General features: G+C 40.7%; 1 protein-coding gene across 2 annotated transcripts in view; it reads right to left on the bottom strand.

Moving 5' to 3' along the window:
• The window catches only part of TLN2 (talin 2), a 150452-nt gene that overhangs the window by 30247 nt on the left and 94339 nt on the right, over window positions 1-25866 (bottom strand). For both annotated transcript variants that reach the window (XM_061347597.1, XM_061347598.1), the window contains 21 exons: window positions 25601-25729; window positions 24954-25056; window positions 22709-22917; window positions 21773-21892; window positions 20546-20743; window positions 18393-18532; window positions 15382-15475; window positions 14966-15055; window positions 13942-14064; window positions 12578-12721; window positions 12234-12395; window positions 11011-11151; window positions 10123-10304; window positions 9175-9307; window positions 7693-7794; window positions 6698-6868; window positions 5693-5839; window positions 5000-5101; window positions 3645-3764; window positions 2126-2272; window positions 1376-1542 (listed from right to left, as the gene is read on the bottom strand). In XM_061347597.1, coding sequence (XP_061203581.1) covers window positions 1376-1542; window positions 2126-2272; window positions 3645-3764; window positions 5000-5101; window positions 5693-5839; window positions 6698-6868; window positions 7693-7794; window positions 9175-9307; window positions 10123-10304; window positions 11011-11151; window positions 12234-12395; window positions 12578-12721; window positions 13942-14064; window positions 14966-15055; window positions 15382-15475; window positions 18393-18532; window positions 20546-20743; window positions 21773-21892; window positions 22709-22917; window positions 24954-25056; window positions 25601-25729 — 2924 coding nt within the window. The remainder of the gene's footprint in view (window positions 1-1375; window positions 1543-2125; window positions 2273-3644; window positions 3765-4999; window positions 5102-5692; window positions 5840-6697; window positions 6869-7692; window positions 7795-9174; window positions 9308-10122; window positions 10305-11010; window positions 11152-12233; window positions 12396-12577; window positions 12722-13941; window positions 14065-14965; window positions 15056-15381; window positions 15476-18392; window positions 18533-20545; window positions 20744-21772; window positions 21893-22708; window positions 22918-24953; window positions 25057-25600; window positions 25730-25866) is intronic.

Below are 25866 nucleotides of genomic sequence, written 5' to 3'. Positions count from 1 at the left end.
TAGAAAAGGAGAAGAGGAAAATAACGTGCTTTACAATGTTATGGTGACTAACAACTACCAGAAAGAGCTGATATAAGTCATCATGGCAATGTTCACTCATGATACTATACCACAGGCCAGCTTGCAAGTAAATAAATAGTCATTTAGAAAGAAAAATAAATACTACAACTATTGCAATAGTAGTATGATACTTTGGGCTAGATGCAAGGCAGTTTATTAAAATGACCCTGTCTTGAAAATGAAGGAAGTAGGGCAGTAGCAGAAGACAGCATTGCATTGTAGCACCAAAAGGCAATCTGGCCATGCTGTGGGGAAAGTAACAGCTGTCAGGCCTCCATCTTCATCAGCATATTGTAAGGAAATGAAAATAATGATTTCTGAGGAAGGCAGTGGCAAGAACAGCAAAAGGAACAGAGAACGTGACCCAGTCAGGGTGCATCCCCCCATATACATGTTTTGACATGATAAGACAACAAATGCAAAGCAACATCTGGGTTAAAAAAGAAACCATTTTGAGTACATACTTCACAAGTAAGTAAAATTAACTGAGAACCAGAACCATATCCATGTAAAAGGCCAGCCTGGAAATTAATGACGCCAGTATGGAAATCCCTGACAGTCTGCAGAATAGTGGCAACTTACACACCACTGTATCTTTCCCCTTTCTCAAGTAACTAGGAAGCCAGGGAATAAAATACTGGCCATGCAACCGTCACATAGGCCAATTAGGCTGTAAAGCAGTAAGTCAGTGTCTTGGCTGTGAAGCCCTGGGTTTTACTGCAAAGGAAGTAATAGTCACATGCTGCAAATCTCTTAACGTGATGAAAAATGCTGTGGGATTAATTTGTTGCAGATGCGACTTGAAGGGAAAAATGGGCTTATCCCTGCCAAATGGGAGAACGTGTAGCATGGTCATGCCATTGCCATCACTGCTGTCCACAACAGCACTAACCGTAGGCATGATTTAGCAAAACAAACAGCCAGTCAAGAGCAGCTGTTGGAAAAAAGGATACAGAAGATTCCTCTTTAATGACAGGGACAGTTAACACTGGAGTAACGGCACATCTGTGCAGTGAGATGGCTTGAACACAGTAAAACAAAGCCACAACGACAGTTGTGGTCTGTTGTTGGGAGTGCTCTCAGCAGATGTTCCCCAGGTTTTTCAAATTCCTTTCTCACAGAAGTAACCAAGGTGAAGTTTGCTGTACTTCACTAATATCCCAACCCTCCTGTTTTGTTTCTCCTCTACTGACCACTCAATTTGGAATTGAAGGGAATGCAGGGAGGCAAAAGTGTATCTTCACATGCTGGTTACTTCTGCCACTTCGACTGTTACCCGTGCACACATTCTTCTATCTTTTCCAGTTACACTGACCTGTGGTCTGCAAATGACTCGCTGTTCTCAGCATTAAGGGTTCCAGCAGTAGCAAACATGATAGTGGTGTCCAGATCTGCAATTATCCCAGATACTGCACTAGCTGCAGTAATACAGGCTTGTGTGCCTTTATTCCCTGCTTGAAGAGCAGATAAAACTAAGGAGACCTAAAACAACATACAGCAACAAGGTGGTCACCAGAAGAAAGCCTCATTAGGGGACGTCAAGTTTAGCAAGCTTGTTAACATGGCTGGAATCAACAATGGAAATTCACTCCACATTATCATTTTGCAAACTGTAATAAAACTCTCCTCCCCTTTCCCTAATTGCTCTCTTTCCGCAGCAGTCATTGTGGCGACTAAGGACTGCCTCAAATCAAAGATGACTTCAGCTAGGAAGTTCACTTTTCAAACAAAATTATCTGTTCACCATAGGATGAAGCACATCAGTTATAACTTCCTTGAAATACAATCAGAGGGAATATAGTGAACTTCTGCCAGGATAAAAGTCAGAGCCAAGAGCTATCAAATTTTCCCTAATGTGCAAATTAACACTGTCCTCAAGCACCCCAGGAGTCATGTACAGTACACTGATACAAACTTTAACATAAGAAAAATAGAACTCTGACAGCACTGACTAAATATGCTTAGATTTGGTATATTTATTATACCCCCACCTGGGCATATGCATACTGACTCCTAGCAGCACAGTTCTTTCCTCAGGTTCTGTCCAGTTTCTGTGTTGTCTTACCTTTTCCGTGACAGCACGAGCACATTCTATCAACTCCCTTTTGGTGTAGCTGTCTGTTGGGCAAATCTGCAGAGCTCCAGCTTTTTGCACAAGAAAGATACAGCCATGGCCAAGTTCTTGCACCCGAGTCCTGATCTGGAACCCTATCTAGATGGTAAAGGAGGTACAGAGAAAAAGGAAGCAAGAGCAAAGTGAATAAAAAAATGTCATGTGGGTACATTCTGTCACTACAAATGGAAACACAGTCACTCTGTGGAATCTTTATTCCAAATATCCTGCCTATTGCTATGGTCTCTGCAGAGATCAGAATAAAAGGACAGATGTGATACTACCTACTCATGTAGCACTACTCTACGAAAGGCTCACTAATGAAACAGGAGCACTAGTGAACCAGACCAAGGACAAGTGTACCTGAATTCAAGTGCACACAACTTCACCCCATTTGAAGAACACTGCTTCATCTCCCAGTGCTGTACTGTGAGCGTGAGCTGTGTTTAAAGTCTGTACAATGGGTACCCAAAGTACACATCTACTCTGTGCTGCTGAAACAGGGTCAAACAGTATATGACTGGTTTTGAATCTCACACAGAGTTTCAAGTCTTCAGAACTGACCACATAAGTGGAGCACTGACATGTGGAAAATCCTGCCATTGCCACTTCCCATTTATTAATAAACTTACAGCATAAACTGCACGGCTCCTGTGTAGAAACACGTGATAGTTTTAGTCCCTACATGTACTTAGGCATATAAGTGTGTACTGGGATAAGTAAGCAGGAATAACAGCCATTAGTATCACAAAAAATTATTTCAACTTCAGGCAGAAAATAACGTGCAGAAATGGTACTTCAAATTAACAATATCAAACTGAGAGCAAGCTGCTGCTTTTCACAGAGCTACTGAGCAAGGAACACCCAAGTAGCCTACCAGTGGTGGAACCTAATTACAAAGACAGAAACTCTTCTATCTAGGTAATCGGATACATCTGATGATGGCAAGATACCCTCTTATCCCATCTCAACACAGTCTGTCTCCACAACCAGAGGCACGCTATGAGAAGAGAGGTGAAAGGATTTCTGTAATTGAGCTCAGAGAATATGCAGCAACTACTGTAATGGATTAATGCAACTGAGGAGAATAGTCTCTATTCCTCTGTTAGCTGTTACAGGCAAGAAGTAGTGCATCTGTTGGCCCATCAGGCAGAGCACACATAGTATAGACAGTATTTGTGTACAGAAATGGCTAACAAAGCAAAGGCAGTGGTAATGTGTTCACTGCAGTCATTTTAGATCATTGCAAAGACACTGGAAAGAAAACTCGTTACCCGATGATTCAAAACCTGTTATCTCTCTGGTCATACAAGGGATGTGTCACATTTGGCAATGGCTGCAAATGTGTTGCTGCAACTGAGTGAAGTGAATGCCCCTCATCACTTCATATTTACTGTATGCTCTACCATTAAACAATACCCGTGTTGATGCCACCATGTATAGAGAATAAAGAGGTCTAAAAACTGCAGACCTCCTCTGGTTCTGCTGTAGCTGCAGCCATTCGGCCCTGGAGAGCCAAATGCCCATAGTCATTGGTCATTTGTGATGCAAGTCCTCCCAACTCCTCCGGGTTAGTAACCGACTTAGTCATCTGGAAAAAGAACACAGGCGAGAGAAAAACAAAAATGACAGGCATGAGAATAATTTGTTAATACACTCCAGCTCAGAAGCACAGTCATTTCTTTAGCCACACTGATGAAATGGGGTAAACCTCTTGCCATGTAAGAGACCTGTCCCCCAGCAAGAATTCCACGAGGCAACTCAAGCAAACATGCTTTATTATTAGAGTCATGGTAATCAGGCACTTGCAGAACTTAGGGAGCAATCAAAGAGCAGCAGTTAGAGCTGATAAATCACTCTTTGATGAAGCGGGGCAATGGGCCAGGTACACAGTCACCTGGACCGGGCCAGGAAGCAGGTTTGGTGTCACAGCCAGAACTGAATCTCTCTTTAGAATAAGCCTGACTTTTAACAGAGATACTACTTCTTTCTCCAGTTCATGTTAGTAAAAGCGATGGAATTCCATCCTTGGAGCAGAACCAGGTTTAGGGAAACATACACTGTTTGCCAGTAAGCTGCAACATCATAGGTAGCAGAATCATCAATGTGTCTTGGCAGCAACAGCAACCAATTTTGTAAAAACTGTAGCATACAGCAAAGTCCCCTTGCCTCCCTAAAAAACGAACAAGGGAAGGTACTCTTCAGAAGGCAAATGTGCTAGGCGCTACTGCAAAACATGAGTTAAGAACATCTCCATTCAACAAGTGTCCTGTCAAACATGAGTTAAGAACATCTCCATTCAACAAGTGTCCTGTCTTGTTCTGTGCAATCCACGCAAATCACAGAAACACAAGAAAAGAATAATGTGAGATGTTGTTCTCTATTCATTCTGAATTATTAGGGGTGTCTGAAAACACTGATGTTACTTCACACGCTAAATGAAACAGTAAGTGTGAAAGAGTAACCTGAAGTCATCAGTAAACATGAGGTGGTATTTCAGGGACAATTAAAGAGGTTGATGAAGAAGTGTGTAAGTAAAATGTTTTCCTTTTATTTCTCACAGAAAATGAGCCAAATGAACAGGTTTTGTGCAGAAGAGCCAGAAAAGGGTCCAGCACTCCTCCCATAGAGGGCCACCCCTACGATCAAGCCACTAAGATCCAAGAGCGAATCTGGCAAAATCATCACTTCCTTTGTTCCATTACCCATAAAGAGATATGGGCATTGAAAATTAGCATTACATAGAGTTTCACTGCACTGTGCAAATCATTCCACCTTCCCTATGTACACAGAAGAGTTTGTACTTTGTTTAACCAAATATCTTACCATTTCCTGTGCTGTTACAGCAATGGCTTTCGAATATTTCACCACAGTGGTCTGATAATCAACAAATGTACCCTTGGGATCTGGAGGCGTACCTTCATCCAACTGCAAGGAAAAGGGAAGAAGTATGGCAGAAATAGTAAGGTCATTATCAAAAGCATGCTTTACACTTAATGATGCAATTGTATTATATATATTCGTATTTATAATCTCCTCTGTCTCAAAGTATGCAAGTGCAGAAAGCGCACCAGGGTGTACGGTGAAGCTCAGACAAGACTGTAGCCTATGTTACAAAGATGCAGAAAACTGACAGTGCGGAAGAAACTCTCTGAAAGCAGTTTGCCTCAGGGTTGCCCTGCTGATCATTTAGGAGACTAACATGAAAGATAAATAGGAAAAGGAAGCAAAAATAAGAGGCCAGTTGACCTAAAACTGCACTTGAATGTCAGCACATTATCGAATAAAAACATGTTACATTAATTCTACTGACAGGTACTGTGCAGGTTGTTAATGCGAGCACCAAACTCCACACATCCATCGGATTTCACATCTGGAAAACCAAAGAATCTTGAGGTTTCCTGTCATAGCATGTCAGCCATTAACCATCGCTGCTGTTGAGAAGCAGAAGCTCTTCCAAATCCCTGCAATGCTGATTGGCTGTCAAGGGCAAAACAAAAGGGGGTCTGGATTTCTCACCTTGCTCATTGCCTCTGCTATCGAGTCCACCATACCTCCAACCATGCCTACTTCACTTGCAGCTTCATTTAAGGTAACCATTATATCATCCACAGCCTCTTTCATCAGCTGAGCAGCCTCAGTGATTGCATCATGAGTATGGGATGCCTGGAAGAGAGAAAAATGAGTAAACAGTGATCATCAGAGACAATTCTGTGCACAATCAAAGTGTGACTCAACAGTGCAATTAATGAAGACAGGACAATAACAGTTCTGAAACAACAGAGCAACAAAGGGAAGCAACAAAGACAAAGGAAGACAAAAGTAGCACCAGACTATGATTAAGTGTACTTCCATACCCCCCTCCCCAAAATTTTCAGAGAAGACCCATATAGACATATTAACAACACCACAAAATGCCTGCCATAAAAAGGAAGAAGAAAATAGCGCAGCTAAACAACATCTCTGAAAAAGTCTGTAACAAACCCTATAAGGAATTATTCCACAACAAAGGGTCTTCTAAAGCTGTAAAAGGAAACAAATACCAACCCGCCAAAACATCCATCTTTGATAACAACCTACTTATGGGATCTGCTTGGATATTTGTGAAAAACTCACCAAAGAAGAAGAAAAAAGCCCAAACCAAATCCTAAAACAAATGTAAAGAAAAGAGCAATAAAACCGGCAGGGAGCATGTGCATCCCTCAGAGAAAGACTCAGGAAGAATGCCTTAGGTGAAAGCACTGGTGGTGGGTTTCTCTAGTAACAGACAGCATAGACACTTGCTGTTAGACCCCAACTTTGTGCTTTATGAAGATGATGTGCACCCGGACTGCAATCCTATCTTCCAGAAGTGTGCCTGCTTGCCACTAAGAGATGTCACAAGAGCTGTCAATGGCATTCTTCACTGCAGATGTGTCCCTGTGCCAGGCAATAGGTAGCAGTTGCTTTCTGTGATGCACCTGCTCTCTCCCAACACCCACCCACCTTCTCCAATAATCCCTTCATCACACACAGCAACCGTACCTTGGGGTTTCCTCCCCCTTCTTTGGCAGCGTACAACATCTGTAAGGCAGATTCTGCTAGTGTCTTGCTCTGGTCCAACACAGTCATCTGTTGCTGATGATCCAGTGTTTTGGATGCCATGCCAACTGCGGCTAAAACCAAGGGTTCAAAGTAACTTGCCAGCTGCATTACCTAGGAAAGCCAGAACAGAAAAGCCATTAACCCTGTTTCTGAGGTGTAACCCTGATTAACCATTGGGCCGTGGGTTAGCTCAAGCAGCACACTCTCCTGGCGGTTCTGCACTGTACAGCATTTAGTATGTTCTATGAGCCAACATGATTGCATCTCCTCTCACCTTCACATTCCTCAATGAAGCCATTTCTCCTCCCTCAGACGCAGGTAGTCCCTCTTACTCAGATGAAACCCTTTCAAAATGTGAGCCACATGCTCAAGGAAAGTGCTGTGGACTTTGGTCAACATTTATCTAACAAGCAGGAGGAATGTGACTCTCTAACTACCTGTATCTTGGCAATCATGGTTTATCGTGCACCTCAAAGGGCCAGGGAAACATGAGAATCAAAACTGTCAATAGTTGACACTATGAAATATTTTATGGTTATCCAAAGCTAAACAGAGTTACTCAAGTCCTGGAGACAGGAGAACCTATATATACACACAGCTACTAGTTCCAGCAGCCAGAAGCAGGGAGACCTGTAAAGTAGCACTCTGCCCTTCCATCCTTGCTTTTCCCTCCCCTTTCTTGGTTCTTCCTTTGGCCATGAACATGTTCCTCACCAAAAAACCTCAATGAAAGTATCTTTCCTATAATACGGGACCCAAAATATAAACAGGTTTGTTTAGTCTCAGCTCCAACTATTTGAAAATCCTCGATCTTTCCTCCTCCACCATGCTTTCCTCTGGTCATTCATAGGAAATGAAGAAGCTGCAAAATCATTGTCTTCCCTAACATCCAGCTGTTACAGACTTCAGATACCTTTGTAATGGTAGGTCAGTACCTTGTGCCCAAGCTGAGCTGCCTCTCCCCGAGCTGCAGTAGCTATGGGATCAATGAGATGGCCAATTTCCTGGACAACTGATGTCAGCTGCTCCTGCAGAGCCTAATATAAAGAGAAATTGTTAGTCACTATCACAGCTGTTCTTTTATCAAGTTGTACCATATCAGAACAATCACCCTCAGACCAACCAACATACTCGGAACACTGTTCAAATGACCCCCTACATCAGACGCAGAAATCCAGCCAGCTTGATACTTGCTCATTTCTTCTCCTTTACCCTGTTTCAACAAAAAACAGGGTAAAGGAGATAAGCCTGCCCCTCTTTAGATCTATAATGGCAAGAGAAACCAGCAGGAGCTCCAATTTAAATAAATACAGCACAAGAGCAAAAAGCTCTGCTGTAAACTTTGAAGCTAACAGGAGAAATTCACTGGTAAGAAAGATGAATGCAAAATACAACATCTCTGAGCAACAGAGATGAGGACTGACCTCCTGACTACTGTCTGCAGGACAGGGGCATAAGAAAGGCATGTTAGTGGGCTTGTTGAGACATAAATACTGGCTGCTAATTCCGAGACGCTAAATGTCTTGGCAGCCACTGGGAGTTAGCTCACTCTCTTGAAAGGCAAGAGAAGACAGATACTATTTTGTCACTTTGTTACATTCCATTTGCCTTATAAATAACTGGCATTTTTCAGTAACAGTTCAACAAGGTGTCCAAGATGACTTCATCATTGAAATAGAAAAGAATTATAACCATGACCTATTTCCTGTAGTAAATTGTTTTGTATAGCTTCATTTAGTCTTGAGATGTTTCTAGTATGCAGCATTACAGTCCAAGAAACTGCTGGAATACACAAATAGATGTGTAGTGTCAGGAAGCAATAGTACAGAAAGACACAAAATACCAAGCTGAGAATCTGATCACGAGTTGCTGACTTTTTGTAAGCAGTCTGCCACAATGGCCCTTCTTCTATGAGCTTAATAGGACAGGATTGATCTACATTAAACTGAGGGGCAGCACAGGAAGCTTTTTCATGATAACCTGTCTACATCAACTTCAGATCTCATTTAATGACAAAATAAACATTAACAAAAATGACATGGACATAACTGCACTTCTAGTAGTAGATCAGTTTCAGAAACATCCCAACTTCCCCATGGCAAGCCAGCAGAGAAACACTATCAGTTGGTCATACCAGCACAGGAAGTCAGAGAAATATATTGATGGTGGTTAAAAATAACTGCTTTCACCCCTGCTTTTGCCTGGTGACTCTGGTATCTTCCCACAACTGATCTACTTTGTCCAGCATGTGATTTTGCCTAGAAACTTTCCAATAAGAATACTTCTCCTTTCACCGGCAGTAGACTGCCAGCCTACTGAGCTCTGCTCAGCTCCAAATCTTCATATGGCACAAAAAGCAGCAGGGTAAGCCAGGCTGCTCAGTGTTACTCCCTCTGTTCTTGTGCTATCTCCCATACCTCAACTGAGATGTCATCCCTGGTGGCCAGACTCTGACTGACAGCTGCAAGGGAGGCTTGCTCGATGTCTCTGATGCATCTGTTGATCCCATCAATGGAGAAATCACATTCCCGCTGGCCTGGGGCCTTGTCCCTAAAAGATAGGGAGAGTAAGCTGAGCATGGTGGGGAGGAGGCAGGCTCTTCAGGAATGCACACCACCGTGCTTCTTTACCTGACAACATGAGTCACATGGGAGGACAGCACAAGGATAAAAGTTAGCTTTGTCCTGCCTTCTGGATTCTGATACATGTGCAGAGTACTCTGCACGCTCTCATATACACACACTGCTCCTCTCAATGATTACACATTAAAAACAATTGTTGCCTCAGAAGAAATGAGCTCAGGATGGACAGTAATGAATGACACCATTAAAATGCAGCAGACACCGGGAAAAAAACATTTGTGATTCTGTACAGTGCCACTGACTGTCTGGGAAAAGAATCCCGGAAGTATTAGGTGTTACGTTCAGTCTCAGGTTTCTTTCAACCAAGGTTAGCTTCTGAGTACTTTGTCCTGACGTGCAGTTTGCTATTTCAGCACAGTTGTTACCAAAGATCAGAAAAGCTGTATACACTCTGTGTTTCACTGCCTTCATACCATTTTGATTTAATCAGTAGTAAGAGGTTAGGCATAGAACTACACTTGAAAATTTTCATTAAGAAAGGGACAGTCAGGTTTGGAAAGAAAAATACAGATTATTCACTTCCTGCTACAGCATTCTATGCTGCAGAGTGCTGGAGTCACCAATTACGACTAAAAACCCAGTATAACTGGGGAGATACTGTGCATCACAGAATAAGTCATTTACATCAGTAAAGAATAACACAGTGCTAATGGCCATATGGTATTATTCTTTATGAGCAGCTACTCAATTATTACTGCACTCTTGTTATTAGAAAAGACATACCTGATAGAGGTGATAAGACTCTTGATAGAATCTGAGACAGTATGCGAATGCCCAGCTAGTACAGACCATGTAGGAGGGTCTTTTGGATTGATAGCCAGAGAACGAGCAGTTTTGATCAATAAAGATGAGCTCTCCAACATTGTTTTAGCAGAAACTAGAATTGGTTCCTGTGCTCGTGATCCCTGTGGTCAAAAAGGTACAAGAACACAATGTTTTAGTACTTATGCAAGTTCATCCACACTTGATGCTCCTAAAATCTGCTTAATTAACAGCATTAAAATGGCACAGCATTAAAATGGCATTATAATGTTTTGTATCATACTATTACATTCACAGATAATCAACATGGAATTGGGACCAAAATCATCATAGTCCAAATGTTTTCTTAAGAAACACTTTGGAAGTTTAGAAAGGCACATACACAGTTACAAGGTCTGGGGACAGAGAATACAGGAAGTTCTTCTTCCCAGAAAACATGTTTGTTGTCATCATGATCATGTCATTTTTGAAGGGAAAACCCCAGTGACATCCTTTCCACCCTTTTCAGATCTAATTATGTTCCTTTTGTTAAAACTGCTCTTAAGGGAAAAAAGGATATTTATTACTTTATCATATGGAATAATCCAGCTACCAGAGCCCCCCACACTGTGTATCACTTCAGTAAGAGCAGACTGGCAGCGCTTGCTGTAGCCTAGCTGCTTTTATACTACTGGTGCAAAATTCCAGGTCAGAGATTAAGTAAAAGACAGCAGAATGCCCTATGAACACTCAGGAATGCAGAGAGAAATTTCGGGGTCAGGTCTTTACATTCACTTTCTCTCTGGTGACACACAAACTAATTCAACATTTTCAACTTCTTTGGGGTGGAAATGCCACATCCTGCCTCACCTCAGTGCTGATCTGTGCTGGTATGCTGACAAATTCTGGATTGGAGGCAAATGCTGTCAGGTTTTCCACAGCCTCTATCAAAGGTACAGTAGCAATTCTGCACTTGTTGCGGTTCTCTTCAGAGAAATCCCCATCCAGGGCCTGGAAATGAAATCATGATAGAGTTCTGTCTGAACAGGTTTCTTTGCAAAACTAAAGGAAGTTGGTTTAATTCTTCTAGTTTAAACATTTGTGTGTTTATGACACTGGAAAGTTCCTCCACAAACAAGGCTGTTGCAAAGAATGTGATCTGTTGAGTGTGTGTTTCTTTCCTCAGCTGGTATTGATCCTAAACTTAAAACTGCTGCTTTGTTTCACAGAACTGAATAAAGGTTTTCTATCACTGCACTTATATGACCAATTAATTGTGTCTCAGCACCTCATGCTCAAAAAGGTGGAAGTGGCTGACAAGGTGGTTATTTCCTATGAACTGATTTATTTTTATAGCTAATAATTTATTGCTCCCATTTTCACATGAGTCAACTGATCTTTCTGATAACCTCAAAGCAAAGATTTCAATATAAAGGACCTTCTGTGTAATGTAACAGAACCTTCCAGTCCTAAGACCATAATTATTTTAGATGACTTTCAGTAGCAGATCAGCTGCTGGCTTCCAGAGGGGTTTAGAATTGCGAGACCTCTGCAGCTTAACAACTATTATTTCTACCAGCATGAGGAAATACTACCTCCTGCCAAATTGCAGGAAGGTATCTGGAATAGAAAAGATTACTATTAACAGGAGACTATTCAAGAGCAGCCACATAAACAGCTTCTATTTGGTTCCCAAGTCTTTATTTTTCTCTTATAAATATGGTAAAACTGTTAGAAATACCTCCAAAAACTTCCAGATATCAGGCAACCTGATACTAAAAAATTTTCACATTCAGTTATCTGCAAATTATTCTCATGGTGCAAGGCTATTAACAGCATCCAAACAGAGATGTGTCATCTGGATGGGGCGGATATCACCAAATTCTTTCCATCTTGACTACAGCACAGTTATACCACTGAACTTGTTTTACAATTGAGGTCTGCAAAATGTAACTAATGAGTCTTAAACCATACATATCACACAGGGAAAAAGGTAACTCTAACTGGCCTGATTCTGCCTCAAAAGGAAAAAAAGAAAGAAAAGAAATAAACACACAAAGGAAGAAGGAAGCACAATGAAGCAGCATTTGTACCTTGATAGTTTTCACCAGGTTAGCAGTGCTGTTTGCAACTTCCTTGGCAGACTGCACAAAGTGTCTCTTGGCAACAGGATTTGCTGTCTTTGATGAAGCAATACGACAAGCATTGCACAGAGCAGAAGTGTGTTTGGCCACAATTGTGGCAGCTGATAGTACCTGTAAAAATAGATGCACAAAACACACAGACTGTCAAAGGAGCATGATGGTTACTATAGTCAAGCCTGAAAAGTCACAGTTCAAAGTCACACAACAGCTTCAAACCACAACTCTTTTGCTTGCTCACAACTGAAGCAGTCGTGTCCTAACAATGACAGTCTTGCTGCAATCCCCTGAATCACCTGTGAGGGGCTGCTTGCTGGATCTACCAAGTTCTGGCAGGCCATCTGGATTGCTTGGTTGGCTCTGGCGAATTGAATTGGGTCAACAAGACCCTGTTGACCAGCCTGACTGTTTGGATCTGAGATGCCAACCAGGTAAGCAGCCTAGAAACAGAGAAAGGAAGAAAACAATCCTAAGAAACAATGTGAAATCCATCTTGGTTTTTTGAGAAGCTTGCCATGTCATAGCACATGGTTGTCTGAGATTATCCAGAACTCATACCATGAAGTACTATCACCACATTCTTTGTATTAAATCCCCATAATACTCTGAAACTGAGGAAACTTACCCTTAGAGTTGTGAAATTTATTTAGTCAAAATAAAACCTGTCTCCTGTTTAGGCAGCTTTTATCCCTAGAAACATTTTTCACTTTTTTTTTTGCACAGCTAGTGGAAAAAGCTTTAATGGGTAGCAGAATTAGTCACAGTGGAGGTAGTGAATTCCGAGCACAAACTCAATTCATAGCAAATGCACTGCTGCTGAGCATAGGATCCATCAAATCTGCAGTTGTGGGTGTCACTGCAGCTCAAGACATCTGATGGCCAAGCTTACTTTCTCAATTAAAGAGAAGTTTCATGCCTCTCAACAAGGAAGAATTGTCTGAACTGTCTTAAACCATTTTTCAAGATTTTTTGATCAGTTTCCATCACAGATAGGATGAAGGAAATTAAGTCCGTACTGAGACATTCCATATGCAGGGAAATCAAGACATGGTCTGCAGAAGCAGAGCATAAATCTCATCAGCCAAATCCTTCACTGAAGAGGCTTTACCAGCTCTTGAGACTTCAAGTCACCCAGTTGAGATCAGTGAAACCAGTGACCAGCTCCAGACTCTGATTTGTTGTAATAGCCTAAGAATTTTGGTTATTCTGAGAGTGTTTGAACAGCTGAAACAGGTTGCTTATCATTTAAAATAGCTGAAATTAGCAGTCCTCCTTATGAATTTTTACAAACTAAATCCAACTGGATTCATTCATTTTAACTGTGGGTATCTTGTGCACTTTGCTATGATATAACAGTTCAGAGTTTGAGCTGCAAACATGAATTCCATATGCTGCAGCTTTGACTTCTGCTTTATCCTCAGAAAAGTTTCCTTCTTGATGTCAATTCCCTTCCTTATAAAATATGTACATTATTGTACTCTGCTGCTTCAGCAGCATATAGCAGTGTGCACTATTTCTGCGGACATATACAGAGCATGGCATGCACTACAAGATCATCATTTGTTTGGCCACAAGGAACAGCATCTCCCATTATGCACCCACAACAATAGCTTGCTTAAAACAAGAACATAAACCTGCTTTATGAACTTCAGTAGCTTACCTGAGCTGCTGCCTCTGTGAGGCCACAGAGCGCCTTGGATGCAACTCCAACACATTCTCCAAAGACTAACAGATCCCCGGTTTTGGCATTCTGGGAAATGCCCGCCATTGATTCTCCAAGAACCTGTTAAATTAAAAACCAAAGCTATCTTCCCAGTATGCTTCCCTGTCACTCGAAGGCAAGTGATTCCTGGCCTTGAGCCAGTTCTGGCCCACAAACCTCTCTGATTTGGATACTAGAAATTTTAGCTAGTTAACGACTTCATGGAATCGGGCACATTGCTGTGTGTGCTATGCTGGAGAAGGCATGCAGATCAACACTGAATACACATTAATTCCCACAGTGTCTCCCACTGAATTCAGTTGATTTTCTTTGAAAATTCCAAATAAGGTCTGGCTGCAATAGAGCATCAGTTGCATGATAACATCTATCAGGCTTGCTCTTTTTCTTTTAGAGAAGGAAGGATCTGAGGCGATTCTAGCACATCAAATAGGAACATCAAATGCAAAGCTTCAAAGGAAGAGGTATACTATGGTATATTTAAAAATAACTTCTGAGATTTCACAGAGTTTCTGATGAGCTGGAATATCTGGACTGCTCAGACACTTCTCCAAGCTATTTTGCACAGAAAAATACAATGGCTTTTCATTGCCAGGTCTCCCATTTGTGCTTTGGGCAGTTCTATCATAGCTGTCTATCATGCAGTTGCTATCATAGCATATCATGAAAGTATGACATGATGTCTAACGCACAGGAGAGGAAGGGAGAAAAGGAAACTTTAACAGCATTGCACAGAATTCAATTCATTAACAATTTCTTACTACAGCAATATGCCTTTTAAGTGACCAAAACCTAAATTTACCTGTAAGTGACCTATCTCAGGAGGAGTTTTATCAAGGGATGCAGCATACACTGTAGCTATAAACACTGTGTTGTATTTCTAATATACTTGATATGCAAGTGGAATGTTCGGATTATCGAAATGAACTTTACAACTGTCACAGGGGCGGGAAAAGGAAATTACCTTTGAGTTTTCCATTACACCTTCAATACAATCAAAATACGAGAGATCGCTCACAGGTTCATTGGGGTTATCCAACATTCCCTTAACTGTCTGAAATAATGAAAGAAACTCTAATTACTGACAGAGCCTGAAAACCAGCAATGAACTGGGGAAATAAAGGGAAAAAGTAAGAACTTAATAATTGTAAAGAGAAACTGAAAGCTAATACAGCTTTCCCCAAAGTTTGGTAGGTTTCTTGGGTCACTTCGATGTGAGCCTCCAGTCTGGTTTCAGGACTATGTGGCTTTGCCTCAGTTTCCCTTTTCTTTGAAATTCAACTAGTTCCATACACCCAGACTCTTCTCACTAACTGGCCTTCTCAGGCAAGTGTTTCCTGAAGTTCTAGATGCTGCAGAACTTGTGAAATGTAGTAATACCTCCAGTTCTCTGAGAGCATTATCACATTCTTTCTGCCCGGGAGCTTGCTGGGTGCACAGCGTGATGAGCTGGTTTATACTCTCAGTTACAGCTCTAGGGAGAGTAGAAGGAAAAAAAAAAGGTATATTTTAAAATTAAAGCATTCCTCTAGTTAAAGCTTTGTTTCATTAACTGTACACAGCATCAGGCTTTAAAATTTTCATATTCTACTGCATTGTTTCTTTCCAGTGTTTGGGGATTAACTGTACATTAAAAAGCTCACCTGGAGACCTCTGCTGTAACAAGCTTCATAAGAGCAAAAAACATTCTCACCAAGACATGTGAGAGTGATCCACACTTGTCCAGAAGCAGAGGCTTCATCTCACAGCAACAAGTGTACTGGGGGTGTGTGGCAAGCTTTTGGCTACAGGGAGGCCTCTGTGAGAAAAGTCCACCGGCTGCTCCAGGCAGCTGGGTGCAGACACTCCAACAGACCCACCGCAGGACACAGATGAGCCCAGCAGACAAAGCTGGGGGCATCTCTGGGAAAACATGGGTGAGAAAGAGCAGAACACAACCTGGCAGCAGGCCAGTGCATGCACTAGCAGCATGACTTAGCTTCAGTGCTAAAAGGCACTTTAGCACTTCTCCAGGTCTGAATCATTTCTCAACTGTACCCCAGGAGTCTTAAAAGACACAGAAATAAGTGGCTAGTATGTCAAAAACTGTTTGAATGTAACGTAATAATACACATGCTTTGCTAACAAGTCATTGTCTGACACACTGTGTTACACACACACACAATCCTGCTATGTATTTCCATAGCCTGTTATCAAGTTGGGTTTTTAATCTTTCACTAATCACTGATATTCTGAGTCTCCCTGAGGCTTAAACCCACATAGAACAAGATATTTTTGCATTATGTTTCTATGGGAGTTCACAGCTCTGGCACTCTTGAACACAGGCGAAATGAGACATACAGTATAATCACTATTCATGTTTCTGATGAATGCTCTGATACTGAGCAAAATCCAGTATAACTACATTCATTTTAGACTAAAGGCTAACCACCCAGGAAAGCAGCTTCTAGAAGAAAAGGCTTTTCAGGAGGAGGAGGAAGTATGCCATTCATTGTTATTAATGGAAGATAATTTCTCTAGCTAGGCATGTTGTCACCACCTTGACAAACGCTTAGCCTGCATTGTGACATTATAGTGCAATGCAGGTGGGTTTGGGTTGTATTTCATGGCCAATTAGAAAGTCAATGAAACAACACAGCATGGAGGATATGCTTTCTTCTGGTTTGAAAACTCTGACTGGCACTTGGGCTACCTTCTCTTTAAGAAAATTGGCACTTCATAACATGTTGGTTATATCAATAACATGATTACCTAAGATGGATGGCATCACCTGCCACAAAAGGAAACAGAATGTGCTTATTACATATACACCAGGTTTTATGTTTATTTCCAGAGCAAAAGGAATGAGAAGTAAAAATACTTGACCCTGACCATGTCGTAGCAGGGAAAGAGAACTGAGCCCTGGCAAGCTTGTCACGATCGGGCATGGAAGATTTGAGAAGGGAAATTGGGTGTCCCCTTAGCCTCTTACACACACACTGAGAACTGGTACAGTATTGACTGTTTATGGTTAACTGATGTCTAGACATATGCATGCAGACACCCATACAGAGGCTAACAGCATAGCAAACCAGAACATCTAAAGGCTCTAAATGGCTTGTCTCCCCTTTTTTGATTGTGTGCTCCTACAGAGGGAATACCAGCCTGGCAGAAACTAACAACTAAGTGGGCTTCACTGGGGGCACTAACTTCATCTATGCGCCAAACAGGAACGCTCCAAGCCTAACGGAAAAATCTGTAGGAGTCTGATACTGCAGCAGTAACGAAAGCTCATGCAACTCCTTTACCTTCAAGCAGCATGCCTTGGACTACCAACAGTTTTCCTACAAGCTATTTATTTACAGGGAGACAAGATGGATGTCAGAATTTATTTATTTATCTATTTAACAAATATGACAAAGTAAAGCAGCAAAACCCTTTTAACAAGTCCTCTATTAAAGGAGTAAATTTATTCATTTTTTTTAAATTAAAGTTATTGCTATTAGAAAGGGATGATTACAAGGTTCAGGACAATCATCAACTACATTATTCCTAAAGAAGTAACAGTCTTTATTACTTCATCTCTAGGCTGATCTTTGTGGGTTTAAACATTTTGGAAGACAATATTGTAAGTCACACCCTCACTATCTCAGACCTTCATCTGATCTATACTGGCAGTTCTAGGTGTGATATGTATCTCTCCTCCAGCAGTTCCTTGTCAGTTTGATATTTGAGCATTCCATTTACAAACTGAGATAACTGAATAAAAACTTAATTTGGAAAAAATTAATTGTGGAAAGGATTTGACAAAGTGAAGGAGAGAAGATAATCCAGGCACTGAAATGCAGTGTTATTTTTCACATAAACATGGAGCATCCTGACTGAGGAACAGAATCAAAAAAATGGAATTCAGGGCATGGTTGACAGGATACTTTCAATAAGGGCATCTTCCACTAAATAAACATAGCATCTAATTCTTGCAAGTGTTCTCGATCACACACCCATATGCACTGCTAGTGATAGGTAGCCACAACATGACTGCTAAGCACATTCTATATGAGAATATGATTCAATTTATTTTCTTTGTTAGCGATTGAGAGGTTTAATGTTAATGACTGCCTTGTCAGAACACAGGTGGTAAAAAAACACAGTAGATAAAACACATTACATCCTTTCAAAAACCAGGCCAACTCTTCAGCTGATAGCTCTTATTTCTATCAAAGGTAACAAGTTACATCAGTTAATGAACTATTCCAAAATAAGCAGTTTTCCTCAGGCCTACTTCCATTTAAATAGAGCTGCAGGTTCCAGCCACTCAACTGTCAACAGCAGAAGAATATATAAACACATGACAAATATCACAGAGAAAACAAATACATTAGGAAAACCAAAATCAATTAACATATCCTTACCTTGCTGCTGCTGCTAAGAGATTCTTGGCATTAGGAGCTCCAGGATCAACAGAGAGAGACTTGGCAGCTAGTAACAGCTTGCTGGAAGCCATAGAGATGCTCTTGAGGTTACCTATTACTTGAATCTGGTCCTCTTTAGTCTGGAAAGTGACAGATACAGTGTGCCAAAAGCACATTTGGAAACCCGGTTTGCTTATCCACCTGAAACCACGGACATGCAGGGGACCACAGTCGAGAGAAGGACATGGACCAAAGCCTCTGAACCCAGACAGGTGCCTCTAGCTTCACTTACGTTACAGAAGAAGCAGCCCATATAACAAACAGCTTGGTTTCTAACAATGGCAGTATTCACAAATGAGCAACGGAGAAACTTTACTACTTGTTGAACAATGCTTTTGTTGTCAAGACTCTCATGTGTCTCTGCCTGGCACAACTGATCCACATTATTCACTGAGTGTAGATTCTCTGCATTCTAGCATCCTCTGAAACCAACTCTCAGGCTCTCTAGCATGTAACTGGGATTATTCACACAAAAGATCTCTCCAGATAGTCCTCTATCCCAAGAAAAGGCATTTCTACAAGCTAATTTGGTAAACATTATGAATTGGATGTTCTATTACTTATTTAAGGCACTGCCTGAAAAGGAGAACCGCATATACATACAATTACAGGGAAGGGCTGCATTATCACAACAAATACCCATGACTAGATTCTTCTGTCAGTGCTCAGTATTGAGTCTATTCTTTCTAACAGTCTATTCAGTTTTATGTAAAGAGGTTGCATATTACTCGGCCAATGTAAATAGGTTTTACTCAATATTTACATTCTCTGCTTCCTCCCTACCCCAGCATTTTGCTGGGCATCCAAAATACCCGTATGGCTTCTGTTCAGACCAAATAGCTAGACAAAGACAGAAGGCATTCTCTTTTGAAAGATCAGCCATTCACAATTAAGATGGTTGTCATCCCCTAGGTCAGCAGGGTAAGCAAATCCACAAGGGCCACAAGGACAGCAGCAGCTGGATTTCTCTTTTTAAATGGCTATTTGCACTATCATTTCTACTTTTGCCTTCATTGAATTGCCTCAAACAAAACATACCAGAAGCCACTGAGGCCTGTGGCTAAAAAGATAGTCAGGTATGTGACTCCTATTCAGTTTCAGAGAATCAGCTGGCATTTGGTGCCTGCCTAACTTTATGGATCTGGAAATAGAATAATTAAGTTTTGATGCAGAATAATTAGCAGTTATTGTCCAATCTATCAATTCAGCTCTATCTACAAAGCATCTGCTCTATAGAGACACTTTTTAAAGACTTCAAAGGACTCTCTGGCTAGTTTTCTTTTGGCAAGAATTTCTTAGATTTGCAAGTTCCTCCTGCTAATTAGGGCAAAACAGTCTGCAGACTCTTTTCTGCAAGTCCTCCCAGCTCTCTTGGTACCTGACCCTTTTTAATATGCTGGCACTTGTTAAGCTAAACCATCTCCACACGACCAATTAGTGTAATTCAGTACACCTAAACCCAGTGAGATAAAATGAAGGCGATATCTCCAACTTCCAATGAGTATTTACAGTATTAGGAATAAGCTAGGAATAATATGTGATAACATTTCTTATTGTTACTGAGTTCATCATAATAGAACTCTGCAGATTTAAATCACTAAGAAGTCAAAGGGCTTGCTGACAGATGCATGGTAGCATGCACCATAGAGCAATATAAATGCATCTTTTTCTCCCTGTACTTAAAGCACTTGAAAATTAGCAAAGAAAACTGCTAAATTTTGAATAGTGTTCACATAAATTATGCTCCATGGTAGTTCTACTAAAATAGAAGCAACACTTTCCATAAGCTTTCAGAGGTTCAGCACACCTTTGTACCTTGAGATATACAGCCCAAATTGGTTACAGAGCCCAAATTACACAGAGGACTATGAAGTCACATTTCTATTGGGCACAGGAACAAACAGAAATGTCCTTTGTAAAACTTTAGTCTGGACAACCAGTTAGAGATGACTGCTCCATAACATCACCCTATCATATCTGCACAGGTTCACAGCAGCGCATTGTACTGTGCTACTAGATAACCAAGATACTTCACTGCAGGACACTATGCCCTAGATAACCCTTGGTCCCAATTAGCCAGATAAAAAATTTACCTGTGCTTGGCCAGCCATTTCAATACCAGCATCAAGGAATTCATCAAAATCATCACTGAATTTTCCAGAGGCTGCGGCCAATTCCCCACTTTGGCCCCGTGTAGCATGGACAACTTCTCCTGCTGACTGATTCAGGTCTGCTGCTGCCTGGTTCAGTTCACTCTGAGCTTCTTGAAATGACTTAGAACTTGGAGGTAGCTGTAAGAGACCAAGTGCCATATGTTATTGTCTGTCATGTCACACCAGCCCTTCACAACTGAGTTCAACACAATTCAAGAACACCAAATGCAATACAGTAGTGAGCTTCACATACAAGCTAGAATGGAGTACTGCAACTGGACTGCTAGTCATTCAGTTCTGAGTGCAGAATAATCCAACTACAGGACACCTTATCAACCAGAAATCTATACAACTGTAGTCCTAATATTTCTTTCAAGGGACTGACAAGTACCCAATGTGCCTTTCAAGGGGCAGAGATAAGGACAGCTATTTTATGGTTCAACTACGAAATTCAAAGTGATGAACTCTGTGGCAAAAGTTGGAGCATCTTGATCTCCAAGTCATCATTCACTTCCACAAACAAGCTTTCCAGAGCACCACATAAGTACTGACAGCTCTTCAGAATGACTGTAAACTCCTGACTTGGTTTTACCAAAACCTGCACAAGCAAATCAAAAAATAATCCCTCCTTCATTCACAGGGTAGCAGGATCACTGATAGGTGCAGGAAAAACAAGTTGTTCAAACCATATGACCTCCTGGAAAATTTCCAGTGCACAAAGGGTTTTTCTTGACATGGATGCAGTTAAACAGAAATACAACAATTCTTCTCCTTGTACAAAATGACCTTACATGCACCAAACATCTTCTAGCTGACCACAATACTCATTAGACCGAACTCATCACTTTTTGGTGGGAGATGGATTCTAATTTTCTAATTGCTGTGTTCTTCAAAATATCAAGTCACAGTTGGCATTTTCAACAGAGCAAACTAATGGTGATCCATGCCATCAACTTTACTATTGCCTTCACAAGCCACAGACATATTTCACCTTTCCCATACACTAGAATAACATTATTTCAGCCAAAGCAGCAGCTACTTAAAGTTGCATAAACTTAAACAAAACTTCCATTATGCATACTTAGGGCACATTTACTAAATAAGAATTTGACACAGATCTGCTTTTCAGTTCTCTGAAATTTATTTCCATGTTAAAAGTCATCTCACCGAATCAACAAGGAGCTTCTTGCTAGATTCCCCAATACTCTTCAAGGCCACATCCACATCCTTTTGGCCAGGCAGACAATTCACACAGTTATTCAAGGAGTGGGACACTGCTTTTGCCACCTGCAATGCAAGTAAACATATCCACACTGAGAAAGGCTTAAGTGGTCATTTATTGAAGAGGAGGCACATTCTGTAGCCAGCAATTCCTACATTCTGTCTTTAACAAGACCCCTTTTGAGGCTCGCAGTTCTCCTAGTTTGCTCACCTGTAGTCTAGCAGTAGTCACTATTCACACTCAACCATTTGATAGGATAGGGTTGGCAGGGGTGCTCCTGGCACCTGGGATAAAGGCTGCAGCACTGTAGGTAAGGGACTGCCCCGGAAGTTAACCATACACTAACTGCAGAAACCCTTTGCATACTACATTGTTTAAAGCCCTTTTTTTAAAGATTATAACAACTGTCTCCTCTAGGAAATTATTTCAAATACAGGCCAATTATAGAACTTTTCAAAAAAGTAAAAAAGAATCTGTTACTCCTTGAAGTCTTCAAAAGCTGCAGTGCTGCTTGTCTAGAAAATGGGTATTGACTTTCTGAATGTAAAATACATACAGATCCTTCATTTGATAGGGATTTGCTGAACAGTTGTTGCAGTTTTGCAGTCAAGCAGCCTACTCAAATATGCTGTGGATAAAAACATTTAGCTGCATCTTTGCATATATTTATTTTTGTAAAAAGGTGACTATAACATCACACTTCACACCACCTGCATTGATTAACATGAGCACGATGTTACTGTCTGAGAGTTGCTGGAAGGACTAGAAAGCTGATATTCCTTGCAGCCTCATATGCAGTTGTTCTCATTATTTAGTGGTGCTTTCTAAGTAATTTCAGTAGAAGTTTGATAACTGATGTAGCAGCTCAAGTTGCAACTTACCTGGGCTAATCTCTGCTGACTATCTGCATCCCCTGGTGCAGCCAGAGCCTGTTTTGCCTCCTGAATAAGCATAGCAGAGCCTTCCATGACATCCCTTGCTGAATCCAACATTGCATGTGCTGCCACAGGGTCGGTAGTAGATGCTGCAACCCCTCGTGCTGCCTGAGCCAAAGTCTTCAAAGCCTGAGCAGTTTCTCTGGCAGCAACTCCTATGTTCAGAGTCCATCAAGGATTCTATCAGTACCCTTAAAGACAATCTTTGTTTTGCGTAACAGATGAACTTGCAGGCAAAGGTCCCATTGCAAAATAACATTGCAAATACAGTTTAAAAGAAAATCTTCAAACACAAACACATTTGAAACACACAGCATCATTTGCCTTGATAAATGCCTGTAGTGAAGCTATAAAGTAAATATTATACCCCCAAGACCACTTTCTGGGCACAGCTCTACACCAGTGACTAGATCTTAGTCTGAAAAAGAAGAATATCTAAACCTGAAAAAGAGGAAAAACCCATACTCCAAACTATGGGGGAAAGGGATTGTTTGCAAGAACAACTGTACATTTACTGTGCAGGACCTCTTGGTGATCCATATTTAGGTATCAAAAAAAGAATTAGAATGTTCTAATATCCCCATTGGAAATGTTTATAAAGCTGGGACATCACAATCAAATCCAACCCATGAAGTAGCCATGTTATCATTTTAACTCCAGTGCCTTTTCACATCTTCTCTTCCAACCAACTGAACATTCTGCACTGCATAAACTTCAGAAGATAATGAAAAGCAAGTGAGAATATAGGTCAAAGTAAAGCCAAGTACTACAGAGAAACAGCATTGCCTACGTTGCCATAGGCAACCTTTCTATTTGACAAGCCACAGACAGCTTTCTAGATTCCTAATTTAAATAATATTTTAGGAAAACCACCCACACTTTCTGTTTCCTTTAATTAGATACCAGTAAGCATCTTTTAAGTGCAACTTAATCTATCACAGCACCACAAAATAAAGAAGTCTGATTGCTCTGCCTTCACCTTCATGCTGCTTTCATTCTCTACAATGACTTTCAATACAAAGTGAAAAGAAACTTACTGTGACAGTTGAAGACAAGAAAGAATTATTAAATAGTGGATGTAAGCTCTAAAGAACTTTTATCACACACAAACAGTAGAATGTCACACAAACAGTAGAATGTCATAACAGCTGAAAACAGTGCTTGCTTGAACATCCAACAGTTTGTGCATAACAAGACAGTATGAGTAGTTATATAAGCTTTGAAAATTAACTCCTTGCTTTGTAGGACCTCCTAAACAGCTCCTACAGATTGATGTTGAGAGCCACTAGATTCAATTGTTTAATATCAGGTGCAAGTATCTGTATTCCTTTGCCAGATACCCAGTACTAACTTCTGCATAACTATGTGACAGAAATGTGAGCTATCTTAATGCAATTACATCTGCTTCAAATGAAAGCAGCTCGAAGTTGTGCAGCCCTGATGCAATTATACTCAATGAAATGGTAATTGCCATAATGCAGTTTGTAAGTAATATTTAAAAAAATCCTACAGCAGCATTTGCATCAAGAGCTTCCATTTTTTACAGAAATAAGGAGACAGAACATTTTACCATCCAAGAGTAAACCTTTTCTCCCTCCTGCAAGGAATATTTTCCTTATCAAGTCGATTTTGGTTTCTAAAATTACAGTTACAAAAATAAATTGTAGAATCTCTACGTCTACATGCCCTGTTGGTTTTGTCTCAAACTATGCAAATGTGAGCAGTGAATCAGAAAGACCAGCTGCATTATACATGTAAACTGGTAACCTGAAGTGAGAGATGCGGTTTTAAACATCACCAGGCTATCCCAAGTATGTTTTCATCCTGTGCTTCAAAAAATATCCAAAGGCCCTTTTAACCACCTGAAAGGGCACAGCAACATTTCTCATGGCACTGACCTTTAAATTGCATTTCAGTTTAGTTCTGTCCTTCACACAGCTTCAGTGGCATATATTTACAAAAAAACAACAGATGTCTCTGTTCTGATTATAGAGACCCACAGCAGATTGCAACACTTCCTTCATGAAGCACAGTATTCACACTCACAGGTCCTAATAATTTGCCACAGTTCACCATCAGCATAAAAAAGAACAAGGAGCAATTCCTTAATTTAAGAGTCTGTAATATGAAAACCTTCTATCAAGTACTTTATGTGAGCGGAGGTTTCACAAAGGCATGAATAAAACATTACCTGTGTAGTGCTCGTTGCCTTGAGCAGCACAAGTTAACAACTGGGCCATTGATGAACCAACTGCTTTGGATGTACTTCCCAGGTCCTGAGTGCACTTCTCAAGCTGTGAAAAATTGCAAAGGACAAAATTCTTTGTTTAAGCTCAACTAAAACACACTTTCTCAGCTACCAAACACACACAGAGGTTCTCCAAAATCTGACTAACATGTGTTCCCTGTCCAGGCTGAAATAAATTAACATGTTAGGTAATATGAACAAAACCCCTTGTACAACTAGCAATGGAAATCAAGATCTTCATCTTAGGGGAAGGAAATTTTTGCCAAATAAAACATTTCACTTCCTAAGCCTACCAGGACTGCTAGTATTATAACTATTGAGTTTCCATCTTGGTCACAAGAAAAAAAATTCTTTTTGATGAGAAAAGACTGAAACATTGATGCTACTATACTGTCATTTCTACAATAATGGAGGACCTACAGTCCTGTAATTCCACTACAGAACATAAACTCTTTTAAAGAGAATTAGTGCAAAATCCTGTCAGCATCACCATTATCCAAAGCCTCACTACTTGTTTTGCCTCCAATACTTATATTTTTTAACAGCTAACTTTGTTTGTTTTTAAATGAAGAACATCCTTCCTCAATTACAGTTTCTCCTGGGAGAGGTTTTAACTGTCCATCCACAGCTGCCATCTTCGCATCTTGCAGTTCATTTTTGAGTGTCTGGACTGTATTCAAAGCAGAATCGATTTCCATCGGGCCACATGCTTCATGAGCCTATTCAGAAATCAGATCAATATCAATGTTAGCAGCTGTAAGCCACTATCAGAAATAGTAAATAGTTCAGGTATAACCTCCCTCTCCCGAATGATGGCTCTTAGGCCTTTAGAGGCCACTGTGAGCACTTTGAAGTG

Source organism: Neopsephotus bourkii, unplaced genomic scaffold, assembly GCF_033783945.1.
Source record: "Neopsephotus bourkii isolate Nb327-2 ecotype Australia unplaced genomic scaffold, CSIRO-AGI_Nbou_v1 NB_318, whole genome shotgun sequence".
NCBI lineage: Eukaryota > Metazoa > Chordata > Aves > Psittaciformes > Psittacidae > Neopsephotus > Neopsephotus bourkii.
Note: the sequence above shows the minus strand (reverse complement) of the source record. Positions and strands in the feature narration are given on the sequence as shown.